General features: G+C 41.9%; 2 protein-coding genes across 3 annotated transcripts in view; one reads left to right on the top strand and one right to left on the bottom strand.

Moving 5' to 3' along the window:
* The window catches only part of LOC147712934 (cytosolic phospholipase A2 gamma-like), a 646,694-nt gene that overhangs the window by 69,466 nt on the left and 554,038 nt on the right, over positions 1-23,190 (top strand). The window lies entirely within an intron of this gene.
* Positions 1,314-22,054, bottom strand: LOC147712935 (E3 SUMO-protein ligase KIAA1586-like). Its single transcript, XM_086919283.1, has 3 exons — positions 21,312-22,054; positions 3,821-4,361; positions 1,314-3,261 (listed from the first exon to the last, which is right to left on the bottom strand). Exons 1-3 carry the CDS (start codon positions 22,052-22,054, stop codon positions 1,408-1,410), a joined length of 3,138 nt encoding a protein of 1,045 aa, XP_086775409.1. The 3' UTR covers positions 1,314-1,407.

Raw genomic sequence — 23,190 nt, 5'->3', positions numbered from 1 at the left:
TCGAACCAGACACCAAGATTCCTCGCCTCCTGGCATGGGACTGGTGTGGGTCCTAGGCAGGGTGGCCACCACTCTGATGTCCAGGCTGCTTGGTCTCCCCCCACCACCAGCACCTCAGTCTTGCCCAGTGCTTAATTTGTAAAATATGAAGTGCAGGTGCTGAAATATTTTTCGGAGGCCACACCCACGTTTTCAGGCCCCGCCCACTCTCGACACAGGCTCCACCCACTGTATTAGCCCCACCCACATCTTCAAGTGGCACTGCTAAAAGTCAAATATAATACCTGATCTGAATTTCAGAAAGGGAGCCTTCGTAAGGTTTTGATAGGAGGTTCCCCGTGGCGTGAACCATTTTGAAAAAGATGAAAGCAAATGTGCATTTAAATCACAAGTTTGGAATAAATTAGCTAAAACCACTAATGCATTGAAATGGACAATTTCAGTGCTCTGCTCTGTGTGCTGATTTGGGGAAAAGGACAATACTGGGGGTAGCTAGGGCATGCCATTTTTCACAGAGTCTAAGGTACAACTTTGACATAGCTTAAGTTATATGACAAAATAAAACCCAATGTTGTGAAAACACTAGTCCAAACAGATAAACTGAATAAAATCATGCAATACACTTGAATGAGTCAGTCAGCCACTGTCACTTCCAGTGGCATGGGGTTAATCAGTATAGTGTAATATTCAGTTAAAGCGACTGCTTTAGAGAAACAAAAAAGGAGGATTACCAATTGGGCTTGTACTATAACTTCTCTCTGGAGCTATATGTGCATTTAGTAGACATTGAGAATAGTAAAAAAGAAAAACATAAAACTATGTAGTTCTGTATGACACAGGCAACACAGATTAGAAAAGAGGCATATGTTCAAAATATGACTTTTTAATCAAAGATTTTAGCTGAAGATAAATAAAGAAAAATGTGATCTCCACCAAAATGTGGTTCGCGCTATATAACATTTTATAAATAAATACCAAGGCCAAAGGAATATGTAGGGGGCTGGGCAGTTTCAATTTGACCGTATCTGAATAAGTCATACCTATTAGTGCAAAATAACCAGGCATAGTGCCATACAAAATGTAATTATATAAAGACAAACTAACAAAAAATAAAATATATAAATACAAATAGATACATGTCGTAAAATGAAAATCCAAAAAAAGCAATTAAACTGTTACAAAAAACAAAATAAATAAAATATATTAAATAGAACAATAAATATAGCATCCAAACAAAGACACATAAATATAACAAAATATTAAATAAATTGACACTGTCAACAAAGGGGTATAATGCAAATAAATAACCTATATAACCTAGAACAACTAAATATCCTAACACAGTAAAGCCTAACTTTTCCAAAACATTGCAATGACACACATTTTGTCAGTTGGAATGGGCTACATCTATTGTTCTAGAAAACCCCAGAAACAGTCTAAATTGCTTGTGCATTCCATGTCCTCCTCTTTCCTTGCTTTACTCCTAGTGTCATCAGCTGATCTTCGTCCTTTTGCAAGCCAGGACTGAACATAGGGTAATGGGTTGAATCTCCTAAATGGTGGACCAACAAGATTTAAAAACATTAAAGAAGATATTGTTTGAGTCACCAATGATGCTCTTGTGGATGTGCATATCAGATTCATTTGAGAAAAGCCCCGCTCACATTCTGCAGTACTGATAGCAATAGTGTGTATGGCCATCATAAGTTCCTTGAACTGCCTTTTAATTTCTTTGCCTCCAGATTCCTTGTACTCTCTGTAAGCACGTATGGTTTCTCGGCTGGCAATGTTGAATCTTTTACACAGAGACTCAATATCACTTTCACCATAAAGAACAGGTAGCTCATCAGGCCAGTACTGTTTGTATAAAACTTTCACTTCGTTAATCAGTGTATCATACTTAGCCTTTTTGTCAGCAGAATTCGTTCCTCCTGTAGACAACAAACGATGTCTTAGATTTTCTGCAAGGCTACGAAAAAACTGACCCTTTTCAATGATTTTGTCCGTGGTCTTTCCTTTGTGCAGCACCACACCTTGGAATATATTTTCTTCCATGGCCTTTTTACATAGTGAGAAATGGTTCCCTTGCCTGTCTACCATTGCCTCAAACACAGCTATTTGCCGGCAAATAGCCCGGTGAGAATCAATGATTGTAGAATCACGTTTCTGTAACTCAAGTGATAACTCGGATAACTCCTGAAGAGCATCATACATGAGGCCAAGATTAGCAACAAACTGTATAGATGATAACCGCCTTCCTAGGCCTGTGTACATATTTCGTGTTGAACTGTCACGGGAACCATCATCAGCTGCACTATTAAAGTGCTTGTAGAGAGCAGGATAAGCATTCCAAATAGCCTCCACTGTTCTAAAGCTTGATGCAACCCAACGAGTATCTAACACTCTACCTATTCTGCAGAGCTGAACGTCAAGAGCTTCAGCACATTCCTTAAGCTCCAAACGGTTTTTAACAGAGGTGGAAAATAGAGAATACAGCTTATCGAGTAAGTTTTTGAAATGATTTGTAGCACCAATATCTTTCATGACATCATGAACGGCAAGTTCCAGGCGATGTGCTGAGCAGTGCCAGGCTACAATATTGGAAGAGATTTTTTCTTGCAGCCTCTTTACAACACCACTGTGGCGGCCAAACATCACTGAAGCTCCATCACAGGCAACTGAAACCATGCATTTGGAGAGAAAGTCCTCACTTATATTAATTGGATCTTTTTTTAGTGCAGACAGTAAACTGTTTACTATGCCATCAGCTGACAAATCATTCAGCTCAATGAGGTCAACAAACATATTAGCTGGGGAGTCCATGTCAGGTAGCTGCATTCGCATGTATACAATTAAAGAACTTTTCCTATTTAACGCAGTGGCTTCATCTAGTAAAAGACTTACTTTGGGGGAAAGCTCAATAATTTTGGCAAATATCTTCCTCTTCATTTCTAAGGATATGTGGCGTTGTATGTTTGAACAAGCTACATTGGAGTGCAAAATTCGACCCATATCTAGTCCATTCAACTGGTGGCAGTCTATCTCCATTTCAAAACCATACGCTGGCCTGTTTCGCTTTGCTTCCTTATAAGCTACACGGAATATTCTGGCTGTTGCTGACATTTGTATAGATTGTGCTTTTGCAGTTACTTGCAATAAAGTATCTCTCTTAGCGTTTTCTAAGATTTTTAAAGTTGCAACATGAGCCTTGCTTAGTGCATGTTCTCCAATCTTTTTCCTCAATGACTTCTGCTGTTGTTCTATATTGGTGGGGAAACATCATTTACAACGATGTCTTTTCCACGCTTGACGTTTAAAACGATCCACTTACCCCGCAAACGTCTCTTCAACGAGGGAGCCTTCAACGACCGTAATGACCACGAAAAAACGTAAAGCGTGGGTTGGGGGGAGACGTGGTATTCCGTCTAGTCATGCTGGGGGGGCTGGGGGTGGGTTGGGAGGGGGTCTGGGGGGGCTGGGGGGGTCTCCCCCCCCAAAAAATAACAAGCGAGCGAGCGAGTTAGATTAAAAAAAAAAACGCTCTGTGGTATTGATGAGGAAAAAGGAATGACCCTCCCCCAAAGACGTGCAGTGTACGTAAAAAAAAACAGTCCTTTTTTTATTTTTGAAGACGTGTTTTGACGGTTGTTTCCATGGTAGATGGAAGTAAGGGGCTGCAGGAGAAAGACGTGCAGGTAAGAAGTTTCTACCGTGGTAGAATCCTTCGTTGTCAATTCCAGCGTGGTAAAGCCACTTGCGATGTAAAATTCGCGTGGTAATGCCATGCGTGGAACTTGTGTTAGTTGAAAAATCATATATTCATATTGGTGCCATATGCCTTCACAGTAGACTCAGTCCATTCTTTGGACAATTTCATTCCCCTGGATTTTTCAGCACCAAGATCACGGACTTGGCGACACACAGAACAGCCAAGGTTAGGGCCTTTAACAATTAACCATGGATGCTTGCGTTGGAAATATATTTTTTGGTCAAGTTTCCAACCTTTAGGAAGAATGCCTTTCCTAAAATCTCTGTCTGAATGTGGTTTCAGTGATAATATGTCAGACTCTTTGCTAGTGCTTGGAGTTTCCTCCATCTCTACAGCAATGTCCACAGCATGATGCGGCTCATCTGTAAGAGGACGATCTTGTGTCTTTTCTTGTGTAGGGGTGATAACGCTGCTGCTAGTAGTGGTGTCACTCTCCTCTAGTGCCTTCTCTTGCACTTCATCTTCCTTGTTCCCTTCTTGCACTGTAAGTGTATGGTCTTTTCTAGCAAGTTTGCTAGCAGGCTCCTCATCAATCTTGGGCTTAAATTTTGTGAAGTAGCTTGAAATCTTCTTCTGTCCACTCTGAGACATTCTAAGGATGCAAAATGAAAGAAAAGACGCTAGACATGTGCGAAGTGTGATGTCAATTCATCAAAGTAACATGCACCAATAATATTTATTTGCACGTTGCACCAAAGACATTTCGGCATCTGCACATATTTAACATCCATGTGGAGTAGCTTAGCTACCAGATATCGCTAGGTGTTATTTGTTAATGATGTGTGTAGTAGGCTACCTCTTTGAAACAGCTGTAAAGATTCAAGATGGCTCGACTTAGGTCTCTGAAGCAAAGTAAATCCTGTGAGGAAGACAGGTTGTATAGGGACCCTACTCCTGCTGTCACATTTGCTATGGTACCTCTAGGGCTTGGCTTGGCACTCTAACTTCAGGCAATCTCAGGCTCAGGAATGGGCTAGTGAGGTGAGCTGGTCTCTCTCGAAATGGGGGAAACTCACTTACCCAGATAGGAAAAGCAGACCCGTGCCTGGGTTAATGCAAAGCCTCAAGGGCACTTTGCAGGCAGCTTGTAGGCTAGGCCTGTGTTTAATGGTAAGAAGAGTGAAACTGCAAGCTACCCCAATTCTCGAGCCTATCACAGAGATGCTGTACTGGCTGGCAGAGATTCTTTGTTGAGATTCCTGCAACAGCTGTGTGTTGTAGTAGTAGCAACTATTAGGTGTTTATCAGTGTGAGGGATGACTTACATCTATGTTCTGGCGTGAGCACCTGTGCTGACTTATTTAAGGCATCAAACTTACACATTTGAAAAATAAACTTCAATGTATTGACATTCGCGAATAGGAATCCAATGCCTAAAGTATTATAGATAATTTGGACTAGAGTTTTGTTGCATGCCACACTAGAATAATAGTATTTCTATGCAGCAAAATAAAGTACATTTCAACACAACCTTGTTGTCCTAAAAAAATTAGAAACATCGCTTAAAGTTGCTGAACAATCACAGACGTGTAACGCCCTGATTGGGAGCATAATGTAGCAGAGTCCTCAGTATTCTTTCTCTCCCTTACTTGCTTCTATTTTTCTCTCTAACCCCCTGTGTACCACTAACTGATTGTCTTTCCTTTCTATCTCCCTCCCCTCAACACCCTGTCTTTCTATATATCTTTCCTTCTCTTCTCAGAGTCCTCACCCATCTGATGCTCCGCCATCTCATCTCTCTCTCTCTCTTGCTATCTGACCTCACGGCTCACGCTCAGTCTCACCCCAATTTACCTCGGTCTCTCAGACAGTGCTAGTGTTAAGCAGCACCACCAACTAGGGGGATATACATACTACAACAGGGCACAGACATAAGATTTGTAGCAAGAGAGGCAGATTGCACAGAACAAGTAGTGTGCATGCTTTTACAGTCTTTCATATACTCAAGATCACAGGAAAACATTTGTGAGCTCAGCTGCCACAACTTTTTTATAATTATATTTAATTTATGCCTGTGTTCAAATAAACTGCATACACACTGTACATAATTTGTATACACTGCAAACGTGCACAGTTAGGTTTCAAAGAACAGGATTACTCATACAGTCATACAAATGAGAAGTTACTTCAGGGCAGAAATCCATTTGTGCAAATAACCTGCTCAATTTAAATATATAAACACGTTTAATAACAAGCATTTGCAATGCTAGGTCTCGCATTTACGCAAGTTTAAGCTATTGGCATTGTAAATGAAAATAAATGCCTTTTATTTATGTTTTACAAAGAAATAAAAGGCAGTGTCATTTGCAATGTCAATAGCTCAAACTCGTATAAATGCGAGACCTAATTGCATTGCAAATTCTTGATTTTTTTATAGCTGCTTCCACCATGTTGCCAGACCTCATGCATCATGTCCATATGGTAAACCACAAACACCCTTTAAACCATCCTCTACTGGGGGGGGGGAGGGACGAGGGGGGCCTGATGCAAATTAAGGTACTTCACAACCTCCCTCGGGTAAAAATCATACAACAACAAGGCCTGCTGTGCAGTGGAGGTTTAATAAAAATACATTTCCTGGGACAGTTTATAAATGAGATGCAGCCTGCTGCCTTTCATACATAAAGACTAGAGACTTTGACGCATAGCCCTTGGTGGCGGTGCATACACCGGTGGCGTAACGCTAAAAAGGATTCCCCCCTGGGCCCCCGACAGAGCTTGAAATTGGAAGCAGTAGCACCTAAGCGCCTACCTAGCCCAGAGTTATTTAGGCTGTGGCTGGGCAAATAACAAACAAACACCTACAACCAGGCAACGGCTGCTTCTCAATTCCTGGAAAGCGAAGAACCAGCACAAACTACTGCAGTTTGTAACAGGGCCCAAGTTCCAACCTTCATTTTGTTACATTCCTTCTTGTTTTAATGCATGATGTAAATGAGAGGTAAGTAACCCTCACAAAATATCATTGAGTAGACTTTACAATTGCTCTAATTTTTGAACCAGATATTTATTGAAATAGACTCACTAGACGACTTTGTAAAATGTTATAAAAACATTTCTGGCATTTTAATCGACAGTACTTTGTGTGCTGGGTGCTCTGAGTATTCATAGTTACCATGTTATTCTATTTTTTTAGTGATATGCGAGTTATTCTATGTTTTGGTACTTTTGGGGGGAAAAATTTTTAATAAAGATTTGCGAAACAAAAAAAAGCAAAACCTCAAGTCCCACAATGGTTATTAACACCCCTTGGAAAAATTAACCGGCAGAAGAATGTACGAAGCAGCAGATGAACTGTCTGAAAAGCCACTGAAAAGGAAATGCAGTCTGCTGGCACATGGCACTCTTCTTCCTGAAACCATTATCGGCCCTAAAGATGGTGAGATTCAGGTGGAGGCTGAGCGCTGGTAGCCCAATTTTGATATGCTTTGTCTTGGAGTTGGAACAGGTGCCGCGCCGCCGCCAATGCCTGAGGGCTCGGGGTTCCCGCCACTTCCATATGCTGATTTTATGTATGTGGTGGTGTAATGTTGCTTTGTGTTGTGAAAACCCAATAAAAACATTTTTTTTAAAGAAATGTGGAAAAAGAACTCCGATCTAATCGATCCCACTCACACCGACCTCTGCTCGTTGGACTGGTACTTGGACGGCTCCAATCTCTCCCGTGTTATTATAGTATACTGTGATCGATTGCACGTCTAAGGGTCTTTCTGAATAAGGTTACCAAATGTGTCACTGGTGAAACCTGTATTTCAGTTCATTTTCTCCTTCAGCAAACCACTGTGATTTAGTACCTCAGTGTAATTGAAGACAACCAGGACTTTAAGTCTCAGAAAGTACTGGGTTAGTCAATAAAATTACAGGACCCCTGATAACTGAGTTTAACTCATCTAGCAATTCATATATCAGAGCGAACAACGATTGGGGACATCCTCTTACGGTCAGTAGAGCCTTACGGGCGCCAGGGCTACACACAGTGTACTACCTAGTTGTAGTGGTACGGAGACCAAAAAGAAAAGTGTCACGTGTAAACTTCAGACACTTCTGCCATTTTACCCAACGTCGTTGCACTCTGGAACTTTTAGATTAACTTTCCTTAAAGTAAGGTCTCAACTCTCATAATGCGTAAGCAAAGCACTGTTGGCTTGCCTAGGAATGGGCTTGTGACAGGCGGTGCAGTGCCTCATTAGGAATGTGCCACGCAGATCGGTGACCGAGCGCAGGGACATGGTCACAGCCACAGTGGGCCGGGCGCCTCCCCCGGGTAACCGCAGGTCTGTGACGCTGCTGCGAGGCACTTGCTCATTTTCCCCGCACACTCACACATGTTTTTTGAATCCTGGCTGGGAGATATCCTAATTAATAACATACCTCTGCGGGGACGGGTAGGTCAAGCCAGGTTCCCTATATGTGGAGTATACTTGAGAGAGAGAGGGTCGAGGAGCCCTGAGCTCCCAGTATGTGTATGTGCAGGCATAGTGCATACATAGGCATGGCTCCTGCAAAACATTCGTGGCTCGAGCAGTTGCTCGAAGTTTTCAAAAATAGCTTCAATACTGTTTTGCACTGTTGTTGCTGCTCGAGTGATAGGAAATCGAGCAGACAGATTTTGTTTATCATGTAAAGATTTTTTTGCACGAGGTGACGAGGGCAAAAGTGGAGGAATATTATTGTGAGCCATAATTTGAGCATATAATATATATTAAGCGTGCGTATTATAAATATATTTTTTCTATTGTGGCATATATTTTATTTCCAGTTTGCCACCAAGAATCTCATCCCCATTTCCCACCCTTCCTTCATCGTCCACCACCACCAGAATAAAACAAAGTGTGGGAGTGGGAGATCAGATCATCAGATGGATCACACAGATGATCAGACTGGCTGACCGACTGGGTCAGCTTGCTAACTTAAGCGTAACTTAAAGTTTAGTGCTGCACTGCTGCTGCCTGCTTCTGTACTGTTCTTCTCTGCTTAATTTGTATTTTTTCTTACCGTGCGTTATTGTGGTGGTAGGGCCGGTCGGCAGGCCAGAGGACACTGGACACACACTGAGTACCCTGCTGCAGCCCAGCCCAGGCCAGCTCTCTCTGCCAGTGCCCAACCAAGTACCGTCGTCACCGTCGACTGGTCGCCGCCGTACTCGTTGGTGGCGGCGGGGGGCCGGGGGCTAAGGCTAACTTATGTGGACTGGTGTGGACGTGGTCTGGTCAATGGGGCCTGACTCGTGGCGTGGAGAGCTGCTGCAGCTTGCCGCCTGTAACTGCGCAGCGCGGTTATGCTGGGGCGTGGGCGTGGGCGTGGCTCATGGCTGCAACTGGTGAGGCAGAGCCAAGTGAAAAAAATCTGCGCGCGCTTCCGTGCGCACAGCCCCCCTACTGTGGCCCCAACCCCCATCAGAACCTCCAGAGCAGCTCCAGCCAGCCCCCAGCCCCCAGCCCCCACCAACTTCCGCGACCCGCCCACCCAAAACAGAAACTATTAACAACTACTGCTGTCACGTGGCAGGCCGGCCCAGTCACCATGATGATGAAAAACGAAAGTAGTTAGTTAAGATTCTTAAGAAACGAAAGTTACGAAGTAAAAAATAAGTAGTGCACACACACACATTATATTTTTTTAATCCTATATTTCATTTATTATTCTGATGATTCAATCACTGACTGATAATGATAAATAATCTAATCTCTCTTTGACTGTCTTGGCCTTGGGGGCGACGACGGGCGAGGCTCAGTCAACAACACAACTTGCAAGTAAGTGTGAAGAAGACTCTAAGAGAAGACGGCCGCCGTCACCGGCCCGGTTGATTGATGACTCACTGAGTCAGTTTGAAATTGACACAGAGACTCGGGCTCGCCTCGGCGGCAGGGCGGCGGCCGCGGGAACGGGATATTGACACAGATTGATTGAATGCAGGTCGCGTCTCGTGGGTCGGACTCTCGGTACCAGGCAGAAATTAGAATGAACACACACCACACACACTCACGCTGCAGGGCGAGGCGCCGAGGCGAGCCTTTGGCCTGCAGTGCTGCACAGAGACAGACAGAGAGTACAGAAGCACCTGGGTGAACAAAAAAAACATCATGGGTGTCGGCGTACGCACAGGCACAGCAGATGATTCATAGACCCGGCCCTGACATTTAAGTGCCGGTGCTAAGCACCGGATAGCACCGGCACAAATTAAGCACTGGTCTTGCCTCTGTTGAGCTTGAGACAGTTGGCAGACATCCAGGCAGCGAGATCTTGCATGCATGCTCTGAAGATGTCTGCCGACAGACCGGGCGCTCGCGATAGGGAGATGACGAGCTGTGTATCGTCAGCGTACGATACCATGCGCAGGCCGTGACTTTCCACTATGGTGGCAACCGGCGCAACATAGAGATTAAAAAGTGTCGGGCTCAGAGATGAGCCCTGCGGGACCCCCTGATCGAGGGCCACTCGCTCTGAGTAACAGTCACCCAGTCTGACTTGGAAACCACGTCCGGATAGAAACGACTGGATCCATTTTAGAGCTGCGCCTCCTACCCCTCCATTGTTCAGACACTGTAGCAGGATGGAATGAGCTACAGTGTCGAACGCGGCGCTCAGGTCTAATAGGATCAGGGCCATGGTGTGGCCCTCGTCAACACCCTGTCTGATGGTTTCGGTTGCCATAAGAAGAGCCGACTCCGTTGAGTGTCGGGCCGGAATCCAAACTGGGTAGGGTGTAGGAGACTCGTGTTCTCCACAAATTGCATTGGTTTCAAGTTAGCCACCTTCTCTGCCACTTTGGAGAAGTAGGGTAGAAGGGAGATGGGACGCAGATTCTCCAGCTTATCGAAGCTGCTATTGGGCTTCTTGCGGAGGGGAAGCACCACAGCTTGTTTCCATTCCATAGGCAAACTGCTGGAGTTAAAAGAAGTATCCAGCAGATGCCTAATGTATGGTTCGAGTGTCAACAAGCTATCGCCCAACCGTTTGGGAGATGATGGGTCCCGTGGGGAACCTGACTTTACTGATTTGCAGATTTTGATCAGGTCTTCTCCTGGTGGAGTGGAGAATTTGAGTAGCAAATTTTGTCCCTCATCCTCTCTGTCCTGGATTTTAATCTCCCCTCCTGCCATCGGTTGGATAGGAAATGCTGAATAGATTTTGGAAACTTTGTCGCTGAAATACTCAGCAATGCGATTGCATGCTGTGACTGATCGGGCCTCTAGTCCTGTCGAGGACTGAGGGAAAGCCAGGGACTTGTAGACACAAAATAATTCCTTGGTTGAGTTTTCAGCATCCATAATTCTAGTGGCATAGTAGTCCTTTTTAGCTTTTTTGATTAGGTTGTGGTACAGCCGTCTGTTAGTGAGATATTTTTCTCTTACTCGGCTGTCATAGGCTGACCGCCACTGCCTTTCTGCCCGTTTACAGTTCTTCTTGGCACTCCGTAGTTCCTTGTTGAACCAGGGTGCCGTTCTTTGTTTGCGACCACCCCCCTTTGAGTGGCCCAAGGGGGCCGTGAGGTCAAGGGCCGCAGTAATACGAGCGTTGAACAGAGTGTTTGCCGTATCCGCATCGTCACCCCTGGGGGGGCCCTCTGCTATAAGGGCTTCGTTGAAGTCAGGTAGAGAAAACCTGGCCCAATTTCGCTTGGGGTAGTTGGGGGGGGGAGGGATCTAGCACCTTCTGTTTTGGGAGGGAGATTGCGAATGGTACCAGGAAATGATCGGTCCAGGGGAGAGGTACGGGGGGAAGCGTAGTGACATCCGCCCAGTTAGCAAACACTGGATCGAGCAGATGGTTGTGCTGATGAGTAGGGAGCTGACCCTTTAGCTCTAATTGTAAGGCCTGGAGTTCTTGACAAAACTCCATAGCTCCTTTGTCCGTCTGGTCCTCTAAGTGCATGTTTAAATCCCCTAGTAATAGAAATTTATTTCTCCTCAACGCCATCTCGGTGACACTTTCTATTAAATTATTTTTAAACCTTGCCGGGGGGCCTGGGGGGGCGGTAGATTAAATAACCCTTTACCGTAGTCCCCCCATTGACTTTTATGGTGAAGACGCCGGCCTCGCAATCAGCCATGTGTAATTGTTCCAGTTGGCAGGCGAGTTGCTGTTTAAATGCAATAGCTATGCCACCGCCTCTGCCATCAAGTCTGTCCAACCTTGTCATCAGGTATTCTTGCGGTAATGCCTGGATGATGTCGGGGTCAGATTGACCATCCAGCCACGTTTCTGTAAGGAATATCAGGTCCGGTTGTCTGTCGACTAATAGGTCGTGGATGTCGTATTTATGGCGTCGGAGAGATCTGACATTGAGTAAGCCGCAAGACAGGGTAGAACAGCTGGGGGTATCGGCTATTGACGAAGTGAATTGGAATTGGCAATGTCTACAGCCAGTTTCCACCCCTGCGTGTACAGTATGGAGGCCAGGATTGCAAACAATGGTGGAGAGTTTAACAAGCTCGTTTCGACTCCACTTTATAGAGGTGGCCAGGACAGGGGGGGTGGCCCTTGGCCGTGTCCGGTCGCGGACGGGCGCAGACGGGCTTGACTTGTGCGCGACTTCGGCGCGAAGTCGGCGCTCCCGCTGCGCTCGTCCGCTGCACTTCCTCCATTCCCCCATTAAGTACTAAGGGCGAGGGACCACTAGACCGCTCACCTGCATGGACTAGCGCAGGGCGGAAGTGGTGTCAGCCTCCCGGAAGTGCGCACCTCGGACTGGTCCTCCGCAACAAACGGCACAAGCCGGGGCGGACCGGGACCACGAGGGCAATCAAGTGCAGGGAGTGCGAGTATTCAAAGAGGTAAGAATGACCGATTAAAAATTATCACTCCAGCGCGCTTTTAGAATCAGCCGCGGATTTACGAGTGAAAGTGCAAAATAGGCAAAGTAGGCAAAGTTAAAATCGGAAAATAGGCAAAGTTAAAATCTCAAATAAATGCTTTTACATTCAGCAAGGTACAGTTTAAAAGATTTTGTCAATACAGCGTCCAGCACACACACCGCCACCTGTACACTGGGATCGTTACTGGGGCTGGGAGCATTGGCGCCGATTTAAATATTGGAGCGGGCTCGGCACCACTAGACCGCTCACCTGCATGGACTAGCGCAGGGCGGAAGTGGTGTCAGCCTCCCGGAAGTGCGCACCTCGGACTGGTCCTCCGCAACAAACGGCACAAGCCGGGGCGGACCGGGACCACGAGGGCAATCAAGTGCAGGGAGTGCGAGTATTCAAAGAGGTAAGAATGACCGATTAAAAATTATCACTCCAGCGCGCTTTTAGAATCAGCCGCGGATTTACGAGTGAAAGTGCAAAATAGGCAAAGTAGGCAAAGTTAAAATCGGAAAATAGGCAAAGTTAAAATCTCAAATAAATGCTTTTACATTCAGCAAGGTACAGTTTAAAAGATTTTGTCAATACAGCGTCCAGCACACACACCGCCACCTGTACACTGGGATCGTTGGCATGATGCATGTATTCTGGTTAACTCTCATGATAACCACTCGTCGCAATAACGATAAAAACTTCCTGTATCAAGGCTTACCACTTAAGACGTGACAAAAGAACTTCTTTAAACTGTATATACAAAAATAAGTTAAGATGTCAAATCACTCTACTGTATCCAATAGTTTAACCACAAAATTAACCACTTCGCTGTTCATACCTTAATTCCTGTATCAACGTGTTCTACTGGAAAAAATATATATAAGTTAAGTTCCATATGATTCAGTTAATCCAAAATGAAGTTGCAAACTCTGTAGTGTTCATACCTGATATCCACAAGTTCAGGCGTTGATCTAAAAGATACCAAAGGCACTGCTGTTACGAAACTAAAGGATAAATCAACCCACTGAATATCCAAAAGATCATTCCATAACGGATGGTCCATACCTGTGATATATTCCGGTGACTCAATATACTCCATTAAATGAACTACACAATGTCAATTCAACGACGGTCTATTCTGCACACGCTCGACATTCTAGAGGCGATAACGGCAGCCATTTTGGAAAACAAATGTAGCTCATCAGTGATAGTGGTGCTAATACGGGAATAAAATCATACCTCCTACAATTACCGACTGTGAAACCACAAAAGGTAAAAAGGCTGATAAACACAATCTGATAACTTAATCATAATCAACTGTGACATCCATTCATCACGTTTAATATCCATGAAAACCTCAACAACAACGGTCTATTCTCACATGGTATGCTCGTCCATAAAAATAACTACTTGAAAATAATAGACTTAAATAGTGAAGAAAAGGTGGCGACTAGTGCTTAATCGGAGTTGCATCTAACCTTAGGATGACAATATGTGCTAGGTAAATAGGCGGCCATATTACATCTGTAGTGGTAAAAAGGATAACTGTGTAGTTCCTAGACGTAACTTGTACTCTCGTCTAATTGTATAACCAGATGCCAATGCAAAATATATTCAATCCTCAACTTGTTGCTTATCAACACGCAGCCACTGACAGGTTGTAACTTTAACCAAAATTATCAATCAATGAGCTAGATGTGGTGATTGTGAGTTTGTCAGTATGTAAAAGCTCATAACCAGCATGAAATGCTTGGGTGGCAAACTACAAACATTTCACAGGTAACCCTTATTTGACACTTATTTGACAGTGTGACATGTGCAAGATGTGTGCCACAGTTCCAACCTTGATAACTCCAAATTAAACATAACATGAGAAATCTAACCTATCATTTAAACCTACTGAAATCATGGTATTCAAAGATTTGATCCAGAATATCTCAAGTTGAAGGAGTCTTTTATGGTTATGTACTCCACTTCTGAGTGGCACTCTTTCTATTATCATAATGCGTAATTGGGAGATGGTATGCTTCTTTTCTGACCGGTGAAGTGCTAGAGGTGAAGTTATATTTTGGGTCCGGATCAGACTTTTGTGTTCTGTTCTTCTTACTTTCAATTTGCGTTCAGTCTTCCCGATGTACATCTTTCCACAAGGACATTTATTGCCATAAATTACATTTTGTGTTACAATCACTGGTATGCCTTAAATTAATTGGTGTGCCCGATGTCAGATGTGCAAAGGTATTGCCTAGTATGATATTGTTGCAGTGGGTGCAGTTTCAAAGTCCCTTTAAATTATTGATCGGTGGGGAAGGATTTGACAATAATTGTCTCAAATGGTGTCCTCTGGTATAGGCATGAACAGGAGGATCCTTGAAAATGTCATTGAAATCCGATTCATTGGAGAGAAGTTCCCATCTTCTATTGATGAGTTGTCGTGTAGCTGTTGATTGAGTGGTAAATCTTGAGACAAAAACTATTTTGTCCAAATTTTGCTGTGATTTGGGTGTCATATTTGTGTAACTTGAGCCACTCTCAATCTGCTTGCTTGTAATGCGGTTTAAGAAAATCCTCTATCTGCAAATCTCTGAAGATGCTCATCCACTTTCAATTTGCATGTGTGGGGATCTGAACAAATTCTTTTGATTCGTATCAATTGATAATATGGTAGGTTGTTTATTAAACTTCTCGGGTGAAAACTGGTATATAACAATGCATTGTTACGGTCCGTAGGTTTGCTGTATAGTTCAGTTTGCAGACCTCTTCCATCCTTAGTTTTAATAACTCTTACATCCAAGAATTCAATTCATCTGGTGTTAATATTATGTGTAAATGTTATCCTCTGGTTTTCCATATTGAGTTGTTGTATCATATCTTCCAATGTTTCCTTAGTGTTTATCCATATCAGAAAGATATCATCAATAAACCGACAATATAGTTTGATTTTTGTCCACCATGCTTTTTGGGTCATTAGGTGTTCAGACTCAAATTGTGCCATGAACATATTTGCATACGAGGGCGTCCCCGAAAAGCCCATGGATTATCCTGTAAGCTGAGCGAAAAAAATCTGTCATTCCACAAGAAATAACTATTCTGGAGACAAAATTTGAGGAGTTGAATCAACAGTACTTTATTGGTCGCGAGTTCTCCAATTTGCCATAGTGCCCATTCAACTGATTCCAAACCGGCATTGTGTGGTATAGAGGTGTACAGAGCTACCACGTCTATGGTGCATAGGAGCCAGGAATCCTGCATATGTTGATCAACTTCTTCAATTTTTTATATGAAATCCGTAGTGTCCCTTATGTATGATCACTACTGTTGAACAAATTGTTGTAAGAAGTAATCTAGATACCGTCTAAGGGGGGTCAAAAATTGACCCACACCTTGAGACTATTGGCCTGAATGGAGGATTCGAAATGCTCTTGTGGATCTTTGGGATCATATAAAGTCGTGGACGACGTGGATGGACAGTTGTCAGATATAATTTAGTTGATTTGTCTATCCAATCGAGGCCCAATGCATTCTGTAAAATTTGTTCCAATAATTTCTGTAATTCGTCCGTTGGATCCATGTCCAATTGTAAGTAGGTGTTTTCATCCATAACATGTGAGTCAACACTTCTGATATAAAAGGACGTGTCCATGAGAACCATGGCACCCCCTTTGTCAGCTGGTTGAATTGTTAGTTCCTTATTGTTAACAATCGCCTGAATAGTGCGTCTGTCAGATATAGTCAGATTGTGTCTTTTCCTCTTCTTAAGGTCCAATGTTTTAATGTCCTTTTTAACCATGATCTCAAAGGTATCAAGCATTTTATGCGACACTGGTTGTTGAAATGTGCTCTTAGGTTTGAATCATCCTTCTGTGTGTAGTTCTACTGGTTGAGAATGTTCAACTACATTAGTAAAGAAATGGCGTAAACGCAAGGTTCTCATAAATCAATATATAGCTGCTTCTAGCTGAATCTCATTGGGTGTATTAGCGGGTACAAACGATAGTCCTTTATTCAATACCCTGAGTTCTTGAGATGAAAGTTGTTTAGGTGATATGTTAATCAGACTACATTTTTCCTGCTCCATAGACTTTTGCCTACCTTTTCCACGTCTTGTCGGACCTCTCCTCTTGTTGCTCCTTTCTGTTGCGATGGGGTAATCCTTGGTCCTGAACCTTGGATAAAAAATCCACTGTGCTCGGTGTTGGTATTTCTTCTAAGGATACTGCGGTTGGACCAGTTGTGCTAACTCAAGATGTTAATAATTGTACCTGAGCTCTTGTTGAAGATGTATCTTTGTCTGTGACCAGACTCCTCTGAGGATTGTGTTGTAGATTTCCTTTGATCGAATCTCGGGCGTATATCTCTGCCCATGTGTACACTTCATTTAATTTATAATCAATTGTCACGTTTATACTTCCTCAATTTGCCCTCTTGTAACTCCTTACTATATTTATCTAGCTTTTGGTTAAGTCCTTCCAGTTTGATTTGCCAGGTGTTATCTTCCATTCTGGTTTCTAATTCACTTTTTAGGACATGTATCTCATACTCTAATTCTCGGATGGTTTTTGAAAGTTCTTCTATTATTAGTAAGATGAGGTAGAGAGAACATTTGTGGAGTATGCTGTACCATTTATCCATAAATTTAGTGTTTAAATGAAAGCGAAATAGCATGGGTTTGATTGATAATCTTAGTCCTCTTGGAATCCTTTTGGCTTTATGATATTGCACCAGAGTTGAAGCAGATTGAGAGTGGCTCAAGTTACACGAAGAGATTTATTGACACCCAAATCACAGCAAAATTTGGACAAAATAGTTTGTCTCAAGATTTACCACCCAATCAACAGCTATATGACAAATCATCAATACAAGATTGGAACTTCTCTCCAATGAATCGGATTTCAATGACATTTTCAAGGATCCTCCTGTTCATGCCTATACCAGAGGACAAAATTTGAGACCATTATTGTCCAATCCTTCCCCACCGATCACCAATCAACAATTTAAAGGCACTTTGAAATGTTACAACTGCACCCACTGCAACAATATCATACAGGGCAATACCTTTGCACATCCGACAACGGGCACACCAATTAATTTAAGGCATACCAGTAATTGTAACACACAAAACGTAAATTATGGCATTAAATGTCCTTGTGGAAAGATGTACATCGGGAAGACTGAACGCAAATTGAAAGTAAGAATAACAGAACACAAAAGTCGGATCCGGAACGAAAATATAACTTCACCTCTAGCACTTCACTGGTCAGAAAAGAAGCATACCATCTCCCAATTACACATTATGATAATGGAACAAGTGCCACTCAGAAGTGGAGTAGATAACCATAAAAGACTCCTTCAACGTGAGATATTCTGTATCAAATCTTTGAATACCATGATTCCAGTAGGTTTAAATGATAGGTTAGATTTCACATGTTATGTTTAATTTGGAGGTATCAAGGTTGGAACTGCAGGCAAACACCATTAACAAGTCACACTCTACAAACATTTCACAGGTAACCCTTATTTGACAGTATGCCACCCAAGCATTTCATGCTTGTTATGAGCTTTTACATACTGACATACGCACAATCACATCTAGCTCATTGATTGATAATTTGGTTAAAGTTACAACCTGTCAGTGGCTGCGTGTTGATAAGCAACACGTATTTGAGGATTGAATATATTTTGTATTGGCATCTGGTTAGACAATTAGAGGCAAGTACGCCTTCAGTCTATGAACACAGTTATCCTTTTTACCACTACAGTTGTAATATGGCCGCCTATTTACCTAGCACATTTTAACATCCTAAGGTTAGATATAACTCCGACTAAGCGCTAGTCGCCACCTTTTCTTCACTATTTAAGTCTATTATTTTCAAGTAGTTATTTTTATGGACGAGCATATCATGTGAGAATAGACCGTTATTATTGTTGAGGTTTTCATGGATATTAAATGTGACAAATGGATGTCACAGTTGATTATGATGAAGTTATCCGATTGTGTATATCAGCCTTTTTAGCTTTTGTGGTTTCACAGTCTGTAATTGTAGGAGGTATGACTTTATTCCAGTATTAGCACCACTATAACTGATGTGCTACATTTTTTTTCCAAAATGGCTGCCGTTATCGACTCTAGAATGTAGAGCGTGTGCAGAGTAGTCCGTTGTTGAATTGACATTGTGTAGTTTATTTAATGGAGTTTCGGTGTTTCGCGTGGCAGAAAATATATTGAGTACATTGAGTCACCGGAATATATCACAGGTATTGACCATCTGTTATGGAACGATCTTTTGGATATACAGTGGGTTGATTTATCCTTTAGTTTTGTAACAGCAGTGCTTTTGGTATCTTTTAGATCAATGCCCGAACTTGTGGATGTCAGGCATGAACACTACAGTGTTTGCAACTTCATTTTGGATGAACTGAATCATATGGAACTTAACGGATGTATTAATATTTTTTCCAGTAGAACACGTTGATACAGGAATTAAAGTATGGACAGCGAAGTGGTTCTTTTTGTGGTTAGATTATTGGATACAGTGGAGTGATTTATATCTTAACTTATTTTTGTATCTACAGTATAAAGAAGTTCTTTTGTCACGTCTGAAGTGGTAAGCCTTGATTCAGGAAGTTTTTATCGTTATTGCGACGCGTGGTTATCATGAGAGTTAACCAGAATACCTGCATCATGTCATTTTGGAATTTGCAGATATGGTTGTTTTAGGACTTATGGAGAATCACATAAACAGTAGAAGGTAGGCACAAACTTTTTTTCTTGTAGCGACTCATAGAACAGAAGATACACATTGTTACAAAAAGAAAGACAACACAGAAAGAATACGCAAATAGACAGAATGAAAATTACTTTTGATACAGAATTCAAAGATGTTAATCCTAGCTGGAAAGCCATACAACCAAACCAAATGTTGCAGACAATAACAACAACGAACACCTATTGGATTTCACTTATAAAAAGAGTCCTACATTTTCTCAAATTTCTTTAGCGATTTTGCGCCTCTTTGTTTGGCCAGAACAGATTCAATCACATAAATTTTGTTAAGGAGAGACCACCATTCCATGATATGTAGAGGAGTAGGAGAGATCCAAGCGCGGGCAATTATTTACTTGGCACATGACAGTTTGCAGAGTTTGCTGTGGGACATTAACAGAGTAAATATCAAGTAACATTAGCGGTGCTGTAAGACTGGGAGCAAATCAATTTTTGTTTCATTACTTTGTCCAAAGCCATCTATATTCTAATAGCTTGGGACACGAAAAAAACATATGTTCCAAGTCCGCAAGGGCGCACTTAGGGCATTTAGTTTGTTCAGTATATAAGGCATTTGTAGACCATTTTGATATCTTTTCTGGGGTATGATACAGCATAGAGGTAGTTTTAAATTGCTGAAGCCTCAAGCTAGAAGGGGAAGTGGAGCAATTGCTGTTGCGAAGAGATAAGCTAATCATATTCGGGGTAATGTTAATCCTCAACATTTGACTCCACTTTCCTGCCAGCTTGGAGCAATCAGCAACCTTATACGCATTAAAACATTTATACCCAATTCGAAGTAAAGATTTATTCTTGTCAGAATACAAACAGTCCCAAATATCCGATTCCAATAATTCAAAAAGTTTCATCTTCCGAATAAAAAAAATCATACAATAGTATGTATTTAAACCTCATAGATTCCGTAGCCTTATATAAGATCTTAAGTGACTCAAAACAAAAAACCTTGTGCCTCATGTAAGTCCCCCAGTGTTTTTATACCGCACGCACCCCAGCTATTAGTTGCGCCATCATTAAATTCCAGGTAGGCCAGGATTCCCCCATAGCAAGAGTTTATGGTGAAAAAAAGTAATGACAGAAAACCAAAATGTTACGCCAAATTTTAACTAAATCATTAGCAGTCTTAAATTTCACCCTTTTGAAATAATTAGGATCATTTGTGCCAAGTAGACCCTGCAGACGTCCAAAAAGAGTTGCCCAAAAATACAAATTAAAATCTGGGAAATTCAATCCCTTGTTATCAGGTGCGGTCTTTAGCAGCTCCATAGACCGCCGGGCTTTACGATACCCCCAAATGAAGCTGCTAAATATTCCATCTAGTTTTTAAAAAAAAGAATTACTCAGTGACAAAGGGATAGAACTGAATAAATAAAGAAATTAGGTAATATTTTCATTTTTATCAAATTAATCTTACCTATAATATTAAGGGGAATTTTATGCCATTTGTTTTTTCACGCCTTTATCGTAGCTTTAGCTAAGGTATCATAGTTATTATTTCTTTAATTTTGGCTGAAATTTTCACCCCTAAGTATGTGGCCGTCTTACACAATCCGGGTATCACGACCTCCGGTTTATAATTAGCAATTATTTGAGTTTTATTTAAGTTTAATTTGTAGCCAGAAACATCACCGAATCTGCTTGCATCACCGATAGTTACCTTAACTGCCTTTATAACATCCGTAGAATAAATGGCGATGTCATCGGCATATGCCATAATCTTCAATGAATGAGGGCCCCATTTAAAAGGAATAATATCAGATTGTAACTGTAAGGCATGAAGAAAAGGTTCCATAGATAAAGCAAACAAAAGAGGTGACAAAGGGCACCCCTGACGAGTGCCCCGGAATATAGAAAAGCTGGTTGAGGTCAGGCCCGCATAGCTCACTTTCGCAGTTGGGTTGTCATACAAAGATTGAATCCATCTTAAAAATTTGCCACTGAAGCCAAAACTAGTCATTACCTGCCAAAGATAGTCCCACCCCACTCGGTCAAAGCCTTTTCTGCATCCAGCAGAATCACACCGAGTGGGGTGGTCTCTGTCTCTGCAATATCAAAGGCGGTAATGGCCTTATTAATATGAGCTGTAGTATCTCTACCTATTACAAACCCATGTTGTTTCGGTTTGACTATTTTAGGGATAAGAAGGGCCAGACGAGTAGCTAAAACCTTGGCAAACATCTTAGCGTCTGCGTTAACTAATGAAATAGGGCGGTATAAGCCACAATCCTCCGCCGGTTTATCTTTTTTTTTAAAGAAAACTAGCTTAACAGCCTTCCAAGAACCAGGTGCCTTTCCGTTATCCCCAATAAAGTTAATAACTTGATGAAGAGGTAGTAATTCTTCAATGCAGATCTTATAGATTTCAACGAGTATGGCATCTTCCCCGAACGCTTTCCCTGATGGTAAGGTGAAAATCGCCTGTCTAATCTCTAACTGGTTGATATAGTCGGACAACTGATCAAGCTCGGGTAAGTCTAAGTTTGCTGGAATGTTGTCAACTAAATAATCCTGACTATTAGTCGGTGTCAGGTAAGTTTCTGGGGTATATAGTTTCTTATAAAATTTAGAAAACTGATCCAATCTCTGTGATGGTTCTTCATATGTGATATTATTTAGACCAATCAATTTCTTAATCAGGGTATTAGCTCTCTCATCCGCTACCTTATAAGCTAATAATTTTCCAATTTTTGTCCCCGCTCTCATAATGAGTAACAACGTACTTATGCAATTTTATGCAACTTTTTTCCCAAAAGATTGTGTTTGTCGTTTTTAACCTCCCTAATTGTAATCCTAGTTCAAGAGCATTAGATGAACGCACCTGATGAGCCTCAGCCAGCAAACGCTCTACAGACAGAATCTTATTAATCAGCAATTTGTCTTTTTTACGAAATTCTGAATTCTGATGGAAGAGGAATTGCTGAGTGAACCCCTGTATACTTGCCTTACAGACATCCAACACTATGATACAATTAGTGGAATTAATATTAAGTTCAATAAAGTCCAAAATATGTGCTTTAAGTTGAGATATAAATAAAGTATTTGTAAACCAGTGTCTGGGAAAAGAAAATGCCGGAGGTGTTGGATAATTGCTCTCAATATTAAAGGAAAATAGAATAGGATTAGGATTTGTGACACGAGGGAGAAGTTCTATAGAGCAAGAATTTGAAAGAGTATAAGATGACCAAACCATATCAATGCGTGAGCAGAGTCTGTGAGGGGCCGAGTAATATGTATACCCAGGTATATCCGGGTAGATGCTATGCCAAACATCTTTGATGTTGTGGATGCGTACTATTTCTAGAATAGCCACCCGAGTTCTACGCATGAGTTGCACTTACCAACTGTCCTTCGTTGTTGTTGTGAAACCAAGACCAAAGAATTTATTACAATTCTGTATTAACTTGTATGTGCTCAGGTTTTTCTCTTCACTAAATTATATGTAAGTGCTTGGCACATTACATTGTCAAGGGTTTGTACAGGTCACCCCTTTTCCTAGCAGCACCACTCCAGTATAACCATTGCATAAACCACACCAAATACCCGGTGGTGCGCAAAGTTCCCCTTCAGCTAAGTACCTGGTCTATTCTTTGAAACAAATGCATATAGTTTTACATGTGAAATGCTGGCTGAATGATTCACGAAATTTACATATATGAAATGGCTCTTAATACAGAAGAGAAGGTCGAGACCATTTCATCACAGATTTATATAACACTGTACATGTGCTAGAGGCTAATTTCAAATATTGTCTCTAGGTATCAAAAAATAGAAATCTTGTTCTCGAAGAATAGTTTTACACTGAGCAGATTACTCCGTGCCAAAAAAAAGGAAAATATTTT

This window comes from Lissotriton vulgaris, chromosome 5 (assembly GCF_964263255.1).
Source record: "Lissotriton vulgaris chromosome 5, aLisVul1.2, whole genome shotgun sequence".
In the NCBI taxonomy this organism is placed as follows: domain Eukaryota; kingdom Metazoa; phylum Chordata; class Amphibia; order Caudata; family Salamandridae; genus Lissotriton; species Lissotriton vulgaris.
This window is presented reverse-complemented; position numbering and strand designations above follow the sequence as displayed.

Excerpts from the sequence above, each read along its gene's own strand:
- LOC147712935 (XM_086919283.1), bottom strand. The coding sequence starts at position 22,054 with ATGAGAGCGGGGACAAAAATTGGAAAATTATTAGCTTATAAGGTAGCG. Across the intron at positions 4,362-21,311 it reads GGTGGGACTATCTTTGGCAG|AATGTCTCAGAGTGGACAGA; the intron begins GTAATGACTAGT and ends TTGCATCCTTAG. Across the intron at positions 3,262-3,820 it reads AGGCATATGGCACCAATATG|GAACAACAGCAGAAGTCATT; the intron begins AATATATGATTT and ends CCCACCAATATA.